Source organism: Chelonia mydas, chromosome 9 (genome assembly GCF_015237465.2).
Source record: "Chelonia mydas isolate rCheMyd1 chromosome 9, rCheMyd1.pri.v2, whole genome shotgun sequence".
Lineage (NCBI taxonomy): Eukaryota > Metazoa > Chordata > Testudines > Cheloniidae > Chelonia > Chelonia mydas.
Window position 1 is genome coordinate 63,397,965 of NC_057855.1, and position 19,339 is coordinate 63,417,303.

The 19,339-nt window shown below is 48.6% G+C and overlaps 1 protein-coding gene across 1 annotated transcript in view; it reads left to right on the forward strand.

Annotated features, from left to right (window-relative positions):
- Positions 1–19,339, forward strand: part of FRMPD3 (FERM and PDZ domain containing 3) — a 146,088-nt gene that overhangs the window by 101,358 nt on the left and 25,391 nt on the right. The window contains exons 6-13 of the mRNA XM_037909522.2: positions 3,701–3,805; positions 6,165–6,272; positions 7,229–7,360; positions 9,035–9,154; positions 9,695–9,831; positions 11,830–11,956; positions 12,804–12,893; positions 14,921–15,100. Coding sequence (XP_037765450.1) covers positions 3,701–3,805; positions 6,165–6,272; positions 7,229–7,360; positions 9,035–9,154; positions 9,695–9,831; positions 11,830–11,956; positions 12,804–12,893; positions 14,921–15,100 — 999 coding nt within the window. The remainder of the gene's footprint in view (positions 1–3,700; positions 3,806–6,164; positions 6,273–7,228; positions 7,361–9,034; positions 9,155–9,694; positions 9,832–11,829; positions 11,957–12,803; positions 12,894–14,920; positions 15,101–19,339) is intronic.

The following is a 19,339-nucleotide window of genomic DNA, read 5'->3' on the forward strand; positions in this document are numbered from 1 at the left end:
TATTACGTCTTCCATACTCACTGGAATTTATTACAGTTGGAGAAAATAATCCAGGAATATTCTCCAGGCTCCAACAGTCCATCTGAGGGTAAGGATCTCTTGGCTGTCTCTCCCTCTCCCATCTCCTTTGGCTAGTAAGGCTGTGAAACGCTCTCTCCATGGGAAGGAATAATAAAAATAAAAAAGTTCCTGGGACGATGGCAGTCCCCAGGCTACCTGGTGTGTTTTATGGAGCCACCGGTGATACCAGAGGGAAGATATTTTACTCTTAACCTCTGGTGGGCTCTAACAGCAAATCCCAACCTGGTGGTTCCTTTGCAGGGTGACAGTGCTGTATTTTCCTGTGTCTTGTCTGGACCTTCCCTGTGCCCTAGTGGTCCCTGAGGAGAGCAGGGGAAAGGGCCCTTCTTTTTAAAGCATTCTTCAAGTGGCTGGTCTCTATCTGCCCTGAGTAGCTTGCAAGAGCACAGGAGGCACTTACATATTCCAGCACTGTATCTGAAGCCAAAACTCATTGCAGTTAGAAAGGATGGACCCATCCTACGGCCAGGATACAGCTGCCTTGAATGGCGTTCAGGAGCGTTGAGCATTGGGGAGCACATAGCTACTGCAGGACCAGCCTCCACCAACAGGAGTCACTGTAAGGGGATAGCACAGGAAGCCTGACTGGGGTGGGAGGAGAAGAGTCACCTTCAGTGGAAGCCTGTGGGAAAAGTGGTGCAGCGGTGCTGGGCCCCTTCCTGGGGTTCAGCCATAAATGCACGTCTGGCATGTTTGTGGTCAGGCCCAGGACCCCTTGGTGGACTTGGCGTGATGACACTTGGTGGGAATCCCCTGGAGAAACAGCCACTGAGCTCCCCAATTCCTCTCGCCTCATTTGCATGCCATGCTGCTGGAGACTCTGCCCAGCAGTGGCAGGTGCTGGCACCGAGTGGTGAAGTCGCAGTGGAGTGCGAAGAGCCCATGGCAGTGGTACAGACTGAACTGTCATTCCACCAGCAATGAAGGCAGGATGTCATTTCTGCTTTCCCGAACCTTTCGGTCTCGGAGAGAGAGAGACTTGTGAGAGCCCCCTCCATTCTCTCCTGCTTTCTTGCTCTCTTGAAAGGACAGTGCTGCTGCCCAACGCTGCTTCCTAAAGAATGGAGCGAACGCTGGCCTCTGACGCAGCTTTTCTCCTTCCTCTGGAAAGCAGCTGGGCGAGACAGTGCGTTAGCCCCGGACCAGCCGCCTTCAGTCCGAAACCTCAGACACCTACAAGAACGGCTCGCATCCTGCAGCACGCCTTGAGAGAAGTGCTGGTGACATATGCCAGGCTCAGAGCTCCAGAGACACAAGTCCTCTCTCTAAGGACCCAGGGCAGCATAGGTCCAGGGTGGATAAAAATTGATGATTTTTTTTTTTAATTTAAAAATGGATTTTTTAATTTAAATCAGATTTTTTTTATTTTGCCATTTACATTATCACTTTTTCTTTTTAAAAATAAACCTGTTTAAAATGAAATCTGAATTTAACACAAATTATATTAAAAGCCTAAATATATTATAATCTCTTAAAATATTTAAATAAAAATGAATATGCTGAATCCATGAGCCTCTATTGAAAATGTTGAGTTGAAGGCTGTTTTTCTATATAAAGAAAGAATCAGGGGGGAACATCTAACTTTTGAGATCAAGCTTTATAAATATGGCACAACAGCAGCATATTAAGGGCTTGGTTTGTTTAATAAAAATAAATTTTATATACTGTTGTGTGTTTAATTAAATTCTAGTTACCATTCTAATATAGCTTGAATCATGAGAAAAAATAGAATATGGTATATTGCTTATTTACTCTATCAGGCTAAAAATGTATAATAAGAATCTGAAAATATTAAGCTAGATAATTGCTTAAATAAATGTGTATAGTTATAGTGTATCCTCGTAGGTAGCAAAAAGATGTACCAAATCTAGTGTAAAGGCTCTATTTAGTTGTAAATCAACATGTTTAATGATTATATCAACGAATGAGAATGTACATTTCTTTGGAAATAACTGACGTGCAAATGGAAAAATTGATTAAAATAGATTATTTAAATTGAGGCTTTCTATGTGGTGATCTAAATCACCTTGATTTACATCAGTCCAACCTGCGCAGGCTGTTGCAATGCAAACTTCTGTCCCCTATCACTGACAGTGTGACTCCAGACCAGGAGAGACCACCAGTAAAGGCCACACGGATCAGTAGCACTCCAGGGCTTAGTCCAGCCTGAGAGCTGTGCCAATAACTGATTTTTATTTTATTTTTTTGCTTCACTGACTGTTCCAAAAAATCAGGGGGGAAAAAAATTTGGGATCAACCCAAAATGTTTGTTTTTTGGGGTGGTTTTTTTTTTTTTTTTTTTTTGAAATTTTCGACAAACTGAAAAGTTGAAAAAATATCCGTTTGGGTCTAAACTAAGCATTTGATTTCATTTTTTAGCTATTTTTAAACATTTGGGGTTTTTTTACAACATTGAAGTTTGTTTCTAAATGAAAAGTGGTTAGAATAAAAAAAACGAAACATTGCAGTTTTTTCTGGATTTTTTAGGGCTCCCCCCCCCCCCCCCCCCAACGAAACAATTTGGCAAAATCACCACAATTTTGCGAAATGTTTCAGTCAACCAAAATCTGCACTTTTTACAGGAAAAGGTTTTGGCAAACAATATTGCTGAGCTCTGGTCTGTGACCTGTGTGCTAAGCCTGTGAGGTTTTAGTGCCACGGTGATGCTTGTGAGAAGGCCACCTGACCACTAGGCACTGGAATGAGACCACCGGGCCATTTCACGTGGCCATCACTGGGCAATGCGATTCACTCACTAGCAGCCTGGACTGTATTCAGGAACCAGTGAATTAGAGGTGGAGAGCCACATCCGCAGCTGGTGTCAATCAGTGCAGTCTCACTGGCTTCAACAGAACTTCTCTGATACTCTGATCCAAAAGCTCCAACTCTCTTCCTCAGTCAGTCTTCTCTGCTGCCACCCGGTGCTTGCAGACTTATACATTGCTTCTGCCAGTGCGCCTTTGCATCTCCCCTCCCCTCTCCACACAGGTTCCTGAGGGTTCTTGATCATCGGGCAAGTGGAAACTCAGTGGGTTGTGATGGTGACCCCAGCTTGAGGAGGTGGATGGGATATAGACACCCATCATGTTGTTAGTGCCTCCAGCTGGTAGTGGGAGTGCACTACAGGCATGGATCCATGACTGCTAATATGTACCAGTGCTCTCATTCACTGTGCTGTGTGCCTCACCTTGCTACCACCAGTGCCATAGACATGTCACACAGAGGTGAGGTTTGTGTCAGGTGGAGCAGCCCAAGGCATGCTAGCTGAGCTTTGATTTAGGCAGCCATTAGCAGGTCCTTGTCCCCACTCCCCCACATGCTCAGGAAACTGAGGATGAAGTTTATGGCTGTTTCCCTCCCTGTGGATTGTGCCCATCCCTGCCCCAGCACCAGGCCTACTCTCCCATGGGACTGGAGTGGTGGCACTCCCTAAGGGGCCTGTCTCTCCAGCAGGGCATGTGAAAACATCAAGAATTTCTCAATGTGTTCTGTTACCTAATGTTATCAATGCCTCTCTTCTGCCTCTCTCTTGCACCACCTCCAAGGAGAGTCTCTCTCTCCCCCTCCCCAAGCTCCAGCTGCAAGGACAGATGTTTAACATCCTGTGTTCTCTTTGCAGTCCCCTAAATCTGCTTTCATCAGTGCAGCCAAGAAAGCGAAACTGAGGTCCAATCCAGTGAAGGTCCGATTTTCAGAACAGGTCACGGTTGGTGAGACAGATCCAGTAAGTGCTGCTCCTCCTTTGTCCGCTGTTGCACTGATGTGGGTATTTCTGGTGTCAGTCTGCTCCTCTGAAAGATGGCTCTTTCTGGGGTGATGCCTGAGAGACCTCGGCTAATCAGCTTGTAAGCAATGGACTGTGGTCCGTCTAACTTCACATATAGTGGACAAAGGGTTGTGATGTGTGTCGTGACAGAGGGATCTGTGAGTACAGGTAATAGGGCTGGCATGTGATCCACAGTGCTCTGCAGGAATCTGATCTAGTTGTAAGGTCCACCTGTGTCCCAGATAAGCTTTTGTGAAGGACATGCAGCTGCTTTGTAGATCTCCATGAACGGGAAGGATAGACCAATATGTACATCTCATATGTATCCCTGATTGATTAGGTCACAAGTGAAGGGGCAGGGTGTCTGTCTCTCAGGGTAGCTTTGGTCCATGCCAGAGTGTGGCCTTGGAACTGCCCTTTGGCAGAGCAAAGCAGGCTGGGAGGTGGCTCAGGGCAGTGAGTGCAAGGCTGTGGCTCACTCCACTGATTCCCATCCCCTGCACACATGCATAGATTTACTGGTTTCACTTGCAGATGTGCCACGCTGGGAAGCAGATAGTGACTCTCCCATTTGATGAATGTCAGGTTGTATTCATGTGTGTGCAGTGCAGATTACGGCATGCTGCCCTCTGACAGGATCCCAGAGCACCTGACTATCGCTCAGAGAGAAGCACTGAGTACATGGATTATTATTTAGATACACCAACAGCCTGTTTAGCACCCTAAGGACCAGACAGCCCAAAGAGAGCAAGCACAGACACCATCATTCATGAGGAGGCCTACCAGGCAGGGTTAGCTGAGCTTCTCTTCCTTCTTTAGTTGTAGTAATGATTGGTGACAGCGTTATACAGACATGGCCTAATGTTTGTAATGGGTTAATATTTGTTTAGTGGTGGGTAAGAGCATGTTTTGTTTTTTTCCTGCTTGTTTATATATTAGAAATATCATTAGTGTTAAGCCTGACCTTGTCTGGAGAACTCCTTGGAGGTCTCTGCCCTTATGTGGCAGAACAGCAGGTGTTTGAGATTTACCAGATCTTTCTTTCTAGGTGTTCATCAGGCATTTGAGTTAAACAGGTGTTAGCAAAAAACAACGAGATTTAAACAATCCATATCCCCATAGTCAGGTTTCACTTCTTGAGTATCTGCCAGTTCTCCAGTCATCCATAGAATCTCCCAGGGATCAAAAAAACGGACAGAAAAGATCTGATTTCTAATGTAAAGAGCGTGAAACTTTTTTAACCTCGCAAGCCTCCTTCATAAGGAATCGAAAAAGGGCACAAGCCCAGATTTCTTTCCCTTTTACATCCTAAAAATTTAAGTTGGTCGCGGGCCCGTTTAGTCCTATCAAGACAGGTCACTTGAAAAGTGTGCTGTGCTTGCACAGAGAAGTCTAGCTCTGATCAGCTGAAGCACCCAGAACGTCTGTCCTCTGAGCCAGTCAGACAGCAGCAGATCTGTTAGGATATTTTCGTGGCGGAATGCTCATGGAAACGATGTAACCCAGATCAGGCATTTGGTGTCAGAGAAACTGAATCCTTGGCAGAGAAGGTTTCTGTGAGATCAGTGTCTCTTGCTTCGACCAGGAGGGTGTTTTTCAGAACATTATGTGGGGGTTGCCAGTTGACTTTAATGAAGAGTTGTGTGGTTTAAACCACAGTGCAAAGGGCTTTGAGACTGTGCCTGTGAATGGGGCCATTTTGCCTGGGTATTTCTGGGTAGCCATGAGAGACTGTAATGCCTCGATAATGTTTTATCCCAGTGACGTCTCTTAATTGCAGAAAGATTTTGTTAAGCAGCACTAGTAAAAATAAATCTTAAAGCGCTTCTAGCAAATTCTATTTTTAAGCCAAATCAGTGAAGTAATTGTCTAATTCAAACGTTGCTCGCTAAATAAAATCATCCTTTGCTGCACTGCCCGCATGGAGTGCGCATTTCAACAGATGGGTTCCTGTACGGCTTGAGATGGGCTGGGGGCTGAGATGGATCAAGGGAGATTCAGGTATGTGAATCCATCAGACAGCTCTGAAATTCTCAACCTTTGTGCTTTCTAAGAGCTCGACGCAGATGCTGTATTTTCAAGGGAAATTTGCCTTTTCTTAGTGCATAATTCTGAAGGAGCAGAGGCTCCAGTAACCAATGTATCACTGACATTCTCTCTCTCTCTCTTTCATTTCATGGGCCTCCCTGTTCACTCCCTCTCTTTCCCCCATCTCCTGTTCCCGTACTCTTCATTTCAATGCCCCCTTTCTTTGCTGCATCCCTTCCCTGTTTCTCACCCATTGGGGATCCGCCCCTCCCCTGGCCCTGTTTGCCAGGAGATGTTGAAGAAGGAAGCTCTCCTCCTCATCCCCAATGTATTGAAGGTTTTCCTGGAGAACGGGCAGATCAAGTCATTCACGTTTGATGGCCGAACAACCGTCAAGGTGCAAGCCCTCCTCTGATCCCACGGGCCTTTCCTTGGCTTCTGGGTTTCCCTTATCACATTTGCTCGTTCTGTTTCCCAGTCTCCTGTGGCCTTGCACAAAGCACTTTGCTGTCCATGCACTGGCTCCAGATAATAAACAGCATGTTTCCCTCCCTGGGTGCTGTATTTTCCATGGTACAATTCTGCTCTTCTTCTGTGACTCCTTCTTCTCTCCCTCCCCCATTTCACCAGCCTCCACCTTTGTTTTGGGGCCCAGTGGTGAACCTGTTCCGGTCAACAGAAGATTTGCTGTTGAATCAGGCCATCGGCATGCACTGTGCTACACACCCTGTTGTGCTACCCTCATGGTCCCTGCTCTGGCACTAGCTATAGCTCTTCAGAGCCGGGTCTGACATGCCTTGTACACAGCTGGCCTGGGGTGGGGGTACATTTGCAGCATGGAATGTGGATTATTATTAAGCCTGTAAAGCCCATTAACAATAACAGGCTGTTCTCCTAATTCCTAGCGCAGCCTGATTGGAAAGACACATCCCTTCTGTTGTAACAGTACTGACCAGCCAGTGATTTACATCTGCTCATCTAATACTCTGCGTTCCCTCCTCCCACGGGTAGTCGACTACCCCGAGGTCTCTTTTACAAAGAGATGTCCCCTAACGCAATGAGGGATTGCTCCTTTAGTGTTGCCGTAAGGGAGGTTCCCTTAGTCTCCCTTTGAGCTAGGTGCAGAGTAATACATTGCTATTGAACAGGCCATGGTCTGTGTAGCTAGTAGCTCTCAGATACACTCTCCCAGGGTGTAACCTATGGAAAGTAACACAGAGCTGGGCTGCATAATAACAGCGCCCTGTTATACCCAGAACAGCAGCTCTTGCACCTCCTACAAACATGCATACAGACGTTACCAGATGAGCCCCTGTAACCCTGCCTGTGTCTCTCTCTGGGTTACATTGCCAGGACGTGATGGTGACGCTACAGGATCGCCTCTCCCTGAGATACATCGAGCATTTTGCCCTGGTCCTGGAGTATTCCAGCCCAGAGCAGAGCCACAAGTTCCTCCTTCTCCAGGACAAGCAGCCCCTGGCCCACGTAAGCTTCTGAGCTGCATGGCTGGACACCTGCCACCAGGCTGAGCATTGTATTTGCAGCAGCAGATCTGGCTCCATAAGGGCGGGGGGTGGGGAGGTTTCCACCTAGGAGGAAGGAGCTCAGGCCTAGGCTGAAGGTGTAAGATGGAATCAGTTTGGTGCCATCAGTTGCAGGAAAGGGTCCCAGAGGATCAGTTCTGCTTGGGGGAGTCAGTGCTCTGGGGAGGCCCTGTTGGAGCTGCCCAGGGAGAGGAACAATCGGTGATCTATCTGTTATATACTCTCCCATGGCAATGTGGAGATTCTTTTTGCCCCCAAGACTGGGAGGGTTGGGAGGCCAGTGTTAACTAACATCCCTGGCAGAGGATAGGAGAGCTAGGCAGCTGCCTTCACATGTGGCCAGGAGATGAATCCAGGACTGCTGGTTATAACTGCCATGCATGGTTCCTTACAGTGTTAGACCTGAACGAGTGTTGTGCTTTAATTCTGCCCCGGAGGGATGAGCTTCTGCTGGGGCGAGAGGGGAATCCAGTCTGCAGGAGCATCCAGCCTGGGGTCCCCGGGCTTTTCCCCGCACCTCCCCAGTGGGTTTCACCCCTGTCCTGGGGGCTCACTGGCCCTGGGGTGAAGAGCATTCAGACTCGCAGTTGTACTTTCTGGTTAGCTGATGCAATGGAGACTCTTTTAGTGCCACGTGGGGCAAAGAAAGGTTTCCACTGGCAGCTCCTTAGCTATCAGGCTCCCACTGGCACTTCAGCAGGCACTGGAACCAGTAAGACGGGGAAAGGGGCTGACTGAGTGGCCTGTGGGTCTGCCCAGTTGCATGGGAGACTCAAGCTTGATACCTGGACTGGATGAGGTTGGGAAAGGTGTGGAAGGAAGCAGTGTCCTTAGCCCCATGATAGGGAGGGTATGCCTCACGTTGTTCTGCAGCGCCCCCTCTGGCCAACTGAGGGGCAGTTCTGATGGCTTGCAAGGAGAGCCCGACCCATTTCTCCTTGGCAAAAGGCAGGGGCTTCAAGGACAGCTTTAGTAAGAGTAATAATAATTCGGGCTGCTGTACGAACACTGGCTTCGTGTAACCGGGAATCCTCAGTGTCCCTCTGGGACACCCCCACACGGGAGAGGATTAAGAGATGGCAGGCCACATTTCCAAAGGGCTTTCCATTTTAGCTCCAATTTTGCATGCACAAATCCTCGATTGTAGACCTCTAACTGCCTGGTTTGTGGGTGCAGTCAGGTAGCAGGAGGTCTGAATGTTAGTACCTGCATCTGCACCTGATCTATGGTGTTGATATGACCTTGGTCTATAAGTGCCTGAAAAACTGGGCTTGTAACGCCTCTATAACTCTGCTAGAGCCCCATGGCTTCTTGCGGGAATGGCCCTGAATCCTGTCAGCTCCTCTCAGTGAGGCTGCCTGACCACCCTGGCAGAGATGGGCTGAGCTGTGAAGTTCCAGTCCAGCTCTGAATTCCCCTAGAGTTTGGTGCATTGTGCCCCAGTGTATCAGTTTGGGCTGATCTCGATTTTCAGGGTGGGTAAAGCGGGCAGGGAAAGGGGGCTGTGAAATGCATGGGTTGCAGAGCTAGATAAAGGACTGCTCCCCCCTCTGCTGCCTTACGACAGCAACTCTTGCTTCCTGCCTCACCTGTTCTTGTTCGCCCCCTGGGACAGGTGGTGCAGAGGACACATTATCAGGGGATGCGATGCCTCTTTCGTGTGAGCTTCTTCCCCAAAGATCCGGTGGAGCTGCTACATCGAGACCCAGCAGCGTTTGAGTACCTGTACATCCAGGTAGGGGGAAGGACAGACAGAAGGTCAGACCCGTGGCCGATAGACATACAGCCTCATTGCTGTTCTCAGGGTCACTTCAGGCCCAGCATTACCCAACATGCTTCGCATTGCCCTGCCGGTGCCACTCAGAACTCCGGCAGTGTGAGCTTCCTGCTGGCAGCGCCTGTGAGCTTCCTGCCAGCTGTGTCCTGCCAGTGCCACTCAGAACACTGGCACTGTGAGCTTCCTGCCAGGAGTGCCCTGCCAGCAGTAAATCCGTTTCCGGGTGGCTTTAATGTTGTATTCCTCCCCTGTGTTTGATGGAGATGTCAGATACTATGAAGGCTGGCAGATCAGCTGAGGTGGCAGATGGTAGAAGGAGAAGCCAACCAGTCCGTTGCTGTCTGCAGAGCAGCCGGCCTGTGCCTGGCAGCTCGGTGCGCTGCCTTCGCAAGGCAGAACTGTCTGGCAGCAGGACTGGGATGCTCAGGTGTTGTGTTTATGAAGCGGCCGAGCGGCAAGCCCCAGTTTGATTCTGAGCAGTCTCCTCTCTTATCCCAGAGCCGCAACGATGTGATCAGGGAGCGCTTTGGGATGGACCCCAAGCCAGAGACGCTGCTGGGTTTGGCTGCCCTCCACATCTACATCACCGTCTCTGCCACCCGGCCTGCCCAGAAGGTGTCCCTCAAAACTGTGGAGTGAGTCCTGCTCTCCTAATCCTCCCTTCCCAGCCCTGCCCCGATTCCCCAGCCACGTGTCATTACCTGGCCAGGGCTCCCCCCTTGTCACTGGGACTCTGCAGGTGAATGTTTCAGGGTGAGGAGATGTAGGGTGAAGCTGGAACGCAGGTCAGAATCAGCTGATGGGAAGAGTTTGGCAGCAGGCCCAGCACAACACTGTTAATGGGACACACAGAACATTTGCAAAGAGATGCCTGAAACCATCAAGGGTCTGCTTTCATTACAAACGCCAGACCCAGCAAAGGCTGGTGGGGAAGTTTGATGTGAACCTGGGGCCATTTCCTGATTTACAGCTTGGTGTCCAAAGCAGGCAAACCTGATGGGGCTGTATAATTCCAGCATACAATTGTAGCGATGCTTTGCATTTCCTTATCCTGGGCCATCTGAGGCTCCCAGATTATGTTTCAATCAATAATGAATTAACCTTCACAGTCCTGCCCTGCCCATCCTATGAGGTAGGTAGGTATTATCCCCTTTTCACATATGGAGAAATTGAGGCATACAGGGGTTAAGAGACCTGGACAAGGCCATAAAGTGAGTCAGTGTCAGAGCCAGAAGTAGACCAAAGATCTCCTGAGTCCTGGTTCCCAGCTCTAACCACTAGAGAATCCTTTCTTGCTAGCTGAATCTGAGTGGTTCTGAGAGTTCTGAGAGTTTGGTTCAACCCCCAAGGATGCAGCACTCCTTGAAGGGAGACCAAAGAGACCGTTCTCTTAGCCCTAGCAGACCAAAACGGCCAAGGTTCAGCCTTCTCCACTGCTTGTGGTGCCTTGTAGATGCTTAGCAATGGCTTTGGCTCCCTCTGTTGGCAAGACGGTGCTTCAGTGTCCCAGCAACTGTTTCCAGCTCCCGTCTGCCTCTCCACTCCCATCCTTTGCACCCTGCCAGTCAGCTCCCTGAGATCCCGCCAAATATGGCCAGAAGGATGGAGCTGCAGCACAACTGGCAATGCCTGCAGATTGCGTGGATGGGAGGAGAGCGTAAGCTGTGTACTCAGCAGTTCGGAATCATCTTTGCCATGGTCTGGGGTCAATAGTCAACCTGCAAAATGTTCCCCTTCCTCCTGTGCGGTAGATTGCAGGGCAGAATGTGTGCCATCCCATATGAGCAGGGGAGGAATAATCCAGCCATCATCCTGGACATGCACTAGGCAGCCAATCCTTGGCAGACTGAGGTTTCTCATCTCAGCAGTAAGAACCCATTCCTCCTGAGCCCAAAACTCCAGCCCACCTGATGCAGCCTGGAGTGAAGCGTATGAGCTACCAAAGTCTGTGCTAACATCACACCGGGAGAGGGGCCCTGATTGGGAGCCATGTGGGGCAGAGACCTTGTTTGTAAAGCACCTAACAGATAAGAAATAAAACACAATTGTAATAATGGTGGAAGGGAGAGAACTCCTCCTGTCTCTCCAGTCACTTGGAGTAAGGATAAGCTCTGGATTTGTTTGCCTCTCTGGAGTGGACTTGAGGTACTTACTGGTTTGAAAGCAAAAATGATGTAGTGAAGTGAGGGACCAACGCTTACTTGGTTATAAATGTGGCTGGGTCTTTATAAACCAGCAGTAGCATTAGAAACTGGGGTCCAAATTCAGACCTGATGTCACTGGGTGAGACTCCGTTGACTTCAGAACAGTTACACCCACTGACACCAGGGCTGAATTTGGCCCCATATTTGTATCTTGCAGTGAAACTCTGCCTTGCTTCCCATCCCCATCCCCTACACCAGAACTCCCCAGCGGTAGGATCTGCATCTGACCACTTCCTGCTAAGATAGCCAGAGGACTTAGAGGAAGCCCACTGCTGTCTCAGAGCTGCTCCCCACCCACACACACATGCCCTCAGGTTCTCGCCATGTGTATTGTTCTCCTTCTTCCCCTCCATTCTCTGTCACCTTCTCCTCTCCCTTCTGAGCTCCTGCCGCTCTCTCTCTTCTCTCTTAAGTCATTTCTGCTTGCAGGAAGGAATGGGGGCTGGAGCCGTTTCTGCCTCCTTCACTTCTGCAGCTCATCAAAGAGAAGAGCCTTCGGAAATCTCTCTCTCAGCAGCTGAAGGCCCATCAGAACCAGCCGCCCAGTGGCACCAAGGTAAGCAGAAGCCAGCGTAGCCCCACCATGGGTTCTGGGTGGGGAGTGCTGCAGCTGGTATGTGCCAGCAGGAGCTTTTATGTTTTCACTTGCTATTAGTGTGCACGGCTAGCCAGGGATTTGTGTTATTGTATGCAATTGATGTTTAAGTCCATTACAGTGTGTTGTAAATCCCTGGGGGTGACAGCCCACTAGCCTGCTCTCTGTCATGAATCCATTTGCCAGGGTGATCTGGATTTCACAGCAGTAAATTGTGGTGGAGCACAGTCAGTTCAGATAAACTAAGAACCAACCTGAAACTTGGCCAAAAAGTCACCAGTTTAGTAAACTTGGCTTTAGGATTATTTTCCGATTTTGTGCTTCAGGGCATCAAGAGTCAGATGTGTGGCGGGAGAGGGGCCTGTCTGCCCATCCAGCCCCTGCCACTGCTGGAGTTCCTGTGAGGGAGGCCATTTCTCACGGGAGCTTCAGATCCCAGAGGGACACATCTTCCTCTAAGGGTTTACAGAAGTACCTGCATGTCTGAATGGACAGTCTCCTTCTCTGGGCCAATAAACTTTTAGACGTTTGCCTGCCCCGCTGCAAAATAAAATATCTGTTTCCAACAACAGGAGCTACTTGCCTTCAGTTGCTAAGGGAGCACAGCTGCCATCTCCACATCACCTGGGGATGTCTCCATGTCTTGAATCATTTGAGGCACAATGGCAAATTCTAAACTGCCAAAAACTGTGCACCAAGCACTCCCCAAGCTTCTGGAGAGGACCTTCCTTGACTCCTCCTTCGGGATCCTCCTTAGCTTTTTCAGTCTCTTGAGTCTTTGCCTTGTTACACTGATGTATTTCCTCAGGTTTCAACAACCCAGGCAAAGCTCCAGTATCTGCGGATCTTGAATGAGCTTCCGACCTTTGCAGGAGTCCTCTTCAACACAGTGGGACTGGTATGGTAATTCCAGCACGATACAGAGTAGACCATCCTCATAATTTTGGGTGGGTCTTCATGGGTTCTGAGGGTGCCGCATAATTGGCAGTTGGCCTTTGGCATGCACACGCACACACATGCACAAATGTGCACAAGTGTCCATGATCTCCAAATAAATGACAGGACATTTCCCAAGGTCTCTCAGATTCTAATGAACTCCCCCGGTATGAGGTCACAATACTAGTCTGCCCATAAAACCTTCAGAGTCTCCACTGACTACAGGCCAGATCTTCAGCTGGTATGAATTGTTGAAGTCAGTGAATCAGTGCCAGTTTATACCAGATGAGGATCGGGCCCTTTGTGTCTGTAGTTGTTTAATTAGATGATCTTCTACCCAATTAATTTTAAAGGGCCTCAGCCGTGCTCTTAAATCCCAGCTCCACTATAGAAATCCTGTTTGCAGCTGTAAAAGTTTAATGGCTGTCCTGTCGTTGGCCCGTGGACATCTCATCTTTCCCTCCCCCTCCATGAGTGTCTGTGAGGCCTGGAAGCATGTGAAGGGATCCTTGATGGAGGACTGAGTCCCAGGAGACGTTCCCTGTTCTGTCTTTGTGATGCATAGATCATACAGCCTTGAAATTTCTGTGATTAGCTGCTCAGAAGCTGTTGCACTGATATAATCTCCCTGGGCAGAGTACACTCCTTACTCTACTCGTCATCCCCATTAAAATCATCCTCATCAGCACAGACTCATTTTTATCCACTGCAGGATGAAGGCCATGCAGCCAAACCATGAGCACATAGGACCTGCCATGAGCACATGGGCCATGTGCTCATAGGACCTGGCTCATCTCCATCTCTAGTGGCCCTTGTGCCACCTTCCATCCATGGCTCTCCATTCTGTTGTAAGTTTCATCCATCTGCTGTCGTTCCTTCCTGCCACACAGACTGTCCCCGCTTTCACAACGTCCTCTTACCTTGCTTCCTTCCCCATTGGTTTGGTCTCCTGCAGCATGTTTTTTACTTGCTGCTTCATAATTATGTAAAAACTCCAAAAGTGCCTATCCCAACAGCTCCAAGCATTCCATAAAAAAAGATCCAGACTATATTAAGCACAGTGTGGTTGAGGGATTAGAGCAGGGGAGTGGGAGTCAGGTCTCCTGCATCCCATTCCTGGGTTCTCACACTGACTTGCTGCGTATCCTTGGGCAAGTTACATCTCTCCGAGCCTCAGTTTCCTCAAATGTAAAATGAAGGTAGGGATACTGACCTAGCATGTCCAGGAGGGGCCCAGAGAGTTAATGCTCATAAAGCACTTTGACATGCTCAGATGAAAGGCTCAATGGAGGTGCAATATATGCATTAGGGCAATAATAATATAATCTTTATCTTTATTTTCCTGTGTGTGTTTGTCCAACCCGTAGCTTTCCCTTCACATTCCAGTTTAGCACCCTGTGTCATGGCCGGAAGGGCCATCTCAATACTGATTGCCATTGTTAATCAGAGATCAGCTTCTTATTTTCCTTTATTGTTCCATAAAATTCCTCCCCAACCCCTCTCGCCCTCCTCCCCTTCCACCGGCCTCCTCTTCCTCCTCCTCAGAGGTGATTTAAAACCAGTCGTCTTTGTAACATGCTTTTACTTTTCTGTAGCTCGACAACAGGCCTGAATATTTCATGCAGACAATCAATTCTGCTATTTATTTTTAAGTAGTCTTGGCAACCTGCATGGTGTTCCAAGGTGCCGTTCCCAACACTGCGGAAAAGGGATTAAACTGTTGGCAAGCTCCAGGTGTGTTCTCAGCATTGGCTGCCCCCACCTGCTCTGCATTAAGTGTCTCTGGTGCTGTGACCCCTCCCCCCAGCCCAGATCCAGGGTGGACTTCAGCCAGTCGAGTAAATAACGTCTTGGCTACAGGCTTGGCTCGGTGTAAGGAACAGGGCTCAGCTGGGGTTGGGCAGGCAGCCTTTTCACATACAGCCGCATGGCATTTTTTAACACGTCTGTCTCTCTCTTTCAATTCGGCTGGGGTGGCCGCCCTCTCAGGACGAGAAACAGCCGGCCACCATGCTCCTGGTGGGCCCCCGCCATGGTATCAGCCATGTCATCGACCTGAAGACCAACCTCACCACGGTGTTGTCAGAGTTCAGCAAGGTCAGCAAGATCCAGCTGTTCAGGGAAAACCAGGGTGTGGCACGAGTGGAGACCAGCATCCTGGATGCCAAGGTAGGCACAAGTTCCTCCCATGGCAGGTGCAGAAGGAGTTGTGATCTTCAGCTGGGAGACGGGCTAGCAGGGAGGTTCACGAGGAGGCTCAGAGGCTGTGGGTCAGGGTTCCTCTGAGGACTTGTCTTCAGATGGCATTTAGGGCACGTGTGCAGATGTGTTGGTTGGTCTCATCATTAATGTCTCCTGGACACTTGTCCACTGGAGAAGTGGGGTGGTCAAGTAGAGAGTGCACTGGACTGGGAGTCAGGAGACCTGGGTTCTAGTCCTATCTCTGCCTTTGGCCTGCTGGGTGACCTTGGGCTAGTCATTGTTTCCCCTGCGTCTGTCTTGTCCACTTAGCGTATAAGCTGCCTTGGGTAGGGAGTGGCTCGCTATGCGTTTGTACAGCGTCTGGAGCAATGGAGCTCTGGTCTTGGTCGGGGTTCCTAAGTGCTACTGTGATACTGTATGCTTTGACCAGATGAGGGGTTGCAGGTTGGGACTGAGATACATTTAGTGAACTGGGTGGAGATTCAGGACATGAGTAGCAGGGAATTCTGTCCTGCCACCAGATCAGGGACAGACAGGGATGACAAATGGACGCGTCCTGGGTGGGTCATACCCCCTCTGGCAGGTACCTGAGGGGTCTGTCTCTTCCTTACACATCAGCAACACTGGAATAGCTTGGCATGTCAATGCAGCCCCATCGAATTGAACTGAAGAAGTGTCAGTCAGGACTGGAGAGCATTGACAGTGCTGTTTGAGGACCCAGTGGGAGCAGCAGGGGTGCTGCAATCGAGACTGAGGCGAACTGGCAGGAGCTGGAACTGCTTTAGCCCACACTGAACCCCGGCTGTCAGCCCCTCACCTCTGCAAGCAGCCATGCTCTCTGAGAAAGGCTGTAGGAAGGAACGGTTTTGAGAACATCACCTCCCAGGCCTACCGGCCTCTGTTGGCTTTGCCAGCTTCTCCAGCAGTGCCTGGCAACTGCAAACACAGGTGATCTCCACAGAATCCTAGGGGCTGGACGCAGAAGAGACCCATTTCTCTGCCAGTGCATGATGACTGTTTCCATTTACTAGGGGTGTGTCCCATCATGGTGCAGAGTCACAAGTGCTGGGATCTTCATCATCCCCTGGAAGACGCTTCCCCAGGAACTCACTGTAAGGAAGTGTTCTTGATACTCAGCCAAAGGTTCCCTTTCTTAATATCAGCCCATGACTGAGTCTCTATTCCCTGCCCCCATGTACTGTTCAAAGCAGATGGTCTGTCTCCTTGGTGTGAAAACCCTGCTGAGATCTATGGACTGTGAGCATGTCATCCCTCTTCAGTTGCCACTCAGCCAGGCTGCAGCTCTTTTAATCTCTCTCCATCCGTCTGCCACTGTCCCCGATCATTCCTCTAGCAGCCCTCTTATCTGCCTCTAAATTGTCACAATCCTTCTGGTAACAGGGGACCCAGAACTGAAGCAATATTCCAGCCCTACAGCCATAGAGAGAGTAGGATTGTTACCTCCCTGCTGTGGGATGAGAGACCTCTGTGTATGCAGCCTGAATCTGCATTGGCATTGCTTGCTGCTGAATTACATTGCAAGTTCACGTCTCACTTGCTGTCCACAGATACCTCTAAATTCCTGCCAATGCCTCCGTGAAAGGGAAGCAAGCGTATCTCTGGTTCACATCATTCTGTCCCCACTAGATGCATTAGCTTGAGGTTTTTCAAACTGAATCTCATGCTGTTATTTTTTTGTCCTTGTTTCTAAACCTCCAGGTGTCTTTGTATGAATGCTCTCTCCACAAAGGTGTTCACAAATGCACTATTTGGAATCATCTCCCAAATCCGTCAATGTGCTGCTTATTCCCTCTTCTAGATCAACATATTAAATATAGACCAAATGTAACACCAATCCCTGGGTCACTCAGCTCAAAACTTGCCCCCTGGATACTCAATGCTTTGCTCTTTACCATAATCTCGTCTTTCTGGTCCTTCAACCAGATTGCAGCCCACACACCAGTGTCCGTAATCCAAGTAGTCTGAATTAACTGAGGAGTGAGATTTTATAGGGCACTGTATCAAATGTTGCCTAAACTACAAGTAGTTCCCATCGTCTGCTTTCCTGTCCTCTACTAATTCTGTAACTATATCACAAAAGCAATCAAGTGTATCTGGCCCAGTGTGCTCTTGTTCTTTACAGACCTGTGCAGTTTATTGCGCGTGGTTCCACTGTAGTATCAGGTTGCTTATTTGTTCTATTCATTTACATATGAATAGCTTTACAGGCTCGTAATCTCTCGGATCATTCTCTTTTCCTTTCCGGAAATTCAGTATTAGGTTTGCTTTTTGCCAGTCTTCTGATACTTCCTAGGTTTTCCCACAACTTTTCAAAATTCATTGTCGGTGAGATGGTTTGTGTGCTGATTCCTTTAAGGCCTGATCCAGTACTCATTTACCTTTGTGGAGATGCTCCCGTTGACTTCCATGGACATTGGATACCCTAGCATTCGTGTCATCCAGATTAGCCAATTGACATCAGGACAGATTTTCCAAGTGTTCCCTCATCTGGTCTTTATCGGTAATCGTTGTTTTAACAAGGACTCCTGGTTTCCATGTTTTTCCATCTCCTTTTCTTTATTTTTCTTCTTAAGGAAAACGTCCAACCAAAGCAGTTCAGGTTCTCAGCTATTTTTGAGCCCTGCTTAATTTCATTCCCCCTCTCAGTTATGAATGAGTCTGTTTGAGAGGCAGTGAGCCAATGTATATCCCAAGCTACTTAATTTCTCTGTGTCTCTGTTCCCATTCCCACCCTTTCTCTGCCTTGTCTAGTCAGCCTCTAAGCTCTTTGGGCCAGGACTGTCTCTTGCAATGCCTTTGAACACCACCTAGTACAATGGAGCTCTGATTTCAGTTAGGGAGGCTGGGCATTACCCAGTAATGCAAAAAATAAATAATAACAGAGTTTATTTTCCCCTTGATATTTATAAAAGCTCCTCTGAGCCCTTTGCCCCTTTCGCATTGAGTCACCAGTTTTATTGATGTGTTGATCCTTCCTCTGTGAACAGTAACTGAACTCTGTGTGTCTTTCTGTGGTTTCCTCCCCACCTCTGGGTCAGGTTCTTCTAACCTCAGATCTCCCAGCAGCCCTTTCCTTGCATCTTGTATATGTAGAGCCAGTCTAGTCTGTGGAGCTGGAATTATGATGGGTTTGTTTGGGATTCCCCAACTGCCTTCTCTGCTGGTGGATTTTAATATCTCCTCCCACAGCCTTGGTAATTCTTGACAATCTGCCCTCCTGAAGTTAGACACCCTTGTGCTGCTGCCCTGGGTGATCGCATTGCTTACTCTGCTGAATTCAGGTAGTACATGGTGACTGGTTCCAAGCTTCCTTTTCATTCTCTCTGCTCCTGTTTCTTAGGAAGTAGCTGATCCATGATGACTTCCCCTTTCCTTGGAGTTTCTACTTTAGCATCCACCTATATATATATAACCCAGGTGCCTCTTTGATGAAGCCTGTTTGGCTGTAGTTGTTGTTCAGCAGGTGTCTGAGCAGTTAAAATCCCCGGTAAATACAGCATTCTGTGGTTTGGAGTCCCCCACAGGTTGGTTCTTGCTCTTGTCCAGTCCTGGTAGTCTGTAGCAGATGCCACCTGTCATGCCACCTCCTTGATCTTCCATCCTCTGGATTCTTACCAAAATAATGCCACCACCACACTCTCCATTGTCTAGTTATGTCTTGCCACGGTTGCAAATACTGGTGAAGAGGTTGTGGTATATCCATATCCTCCTACCTCGTCTTTGTGGATTGCACCCCAGGCCATTCTACTTCTGAGCATCATCCCACTAGGTTTCTGTGATGCCTGCTATGTAAAAAAATACCTAATCTCCATCATGAATAACCCTTCTGGTTCTTCCTTGCATGCATGCCCCTTGCATTTGTGGGCAGATTAAGGCATTAATATATCAATAATAGAATGATAAACATCCTTTGATTGACTTTTTGTCTTTGACTAGCTATTAACTTTTGAAAGACAGTAATACACTGGCATGAAGTGTGTTCCCAGCTGCCAGATGAATTCAAAACAGCCTCGTTTTGTGTGTGTGCATTCAGTACTCCTTAAAGATGTCAGATTAACAGCCCTGAAACCGAAGCCCTCTGTCTCTCCACAGACAAACACTGAACATTCAGTGATAGAGCGCGCAGTTCACCCCTGTCAGTGTGCTTCAACCCAGGCAGGGAACAGCTACCGTTGGGGTGAGAGA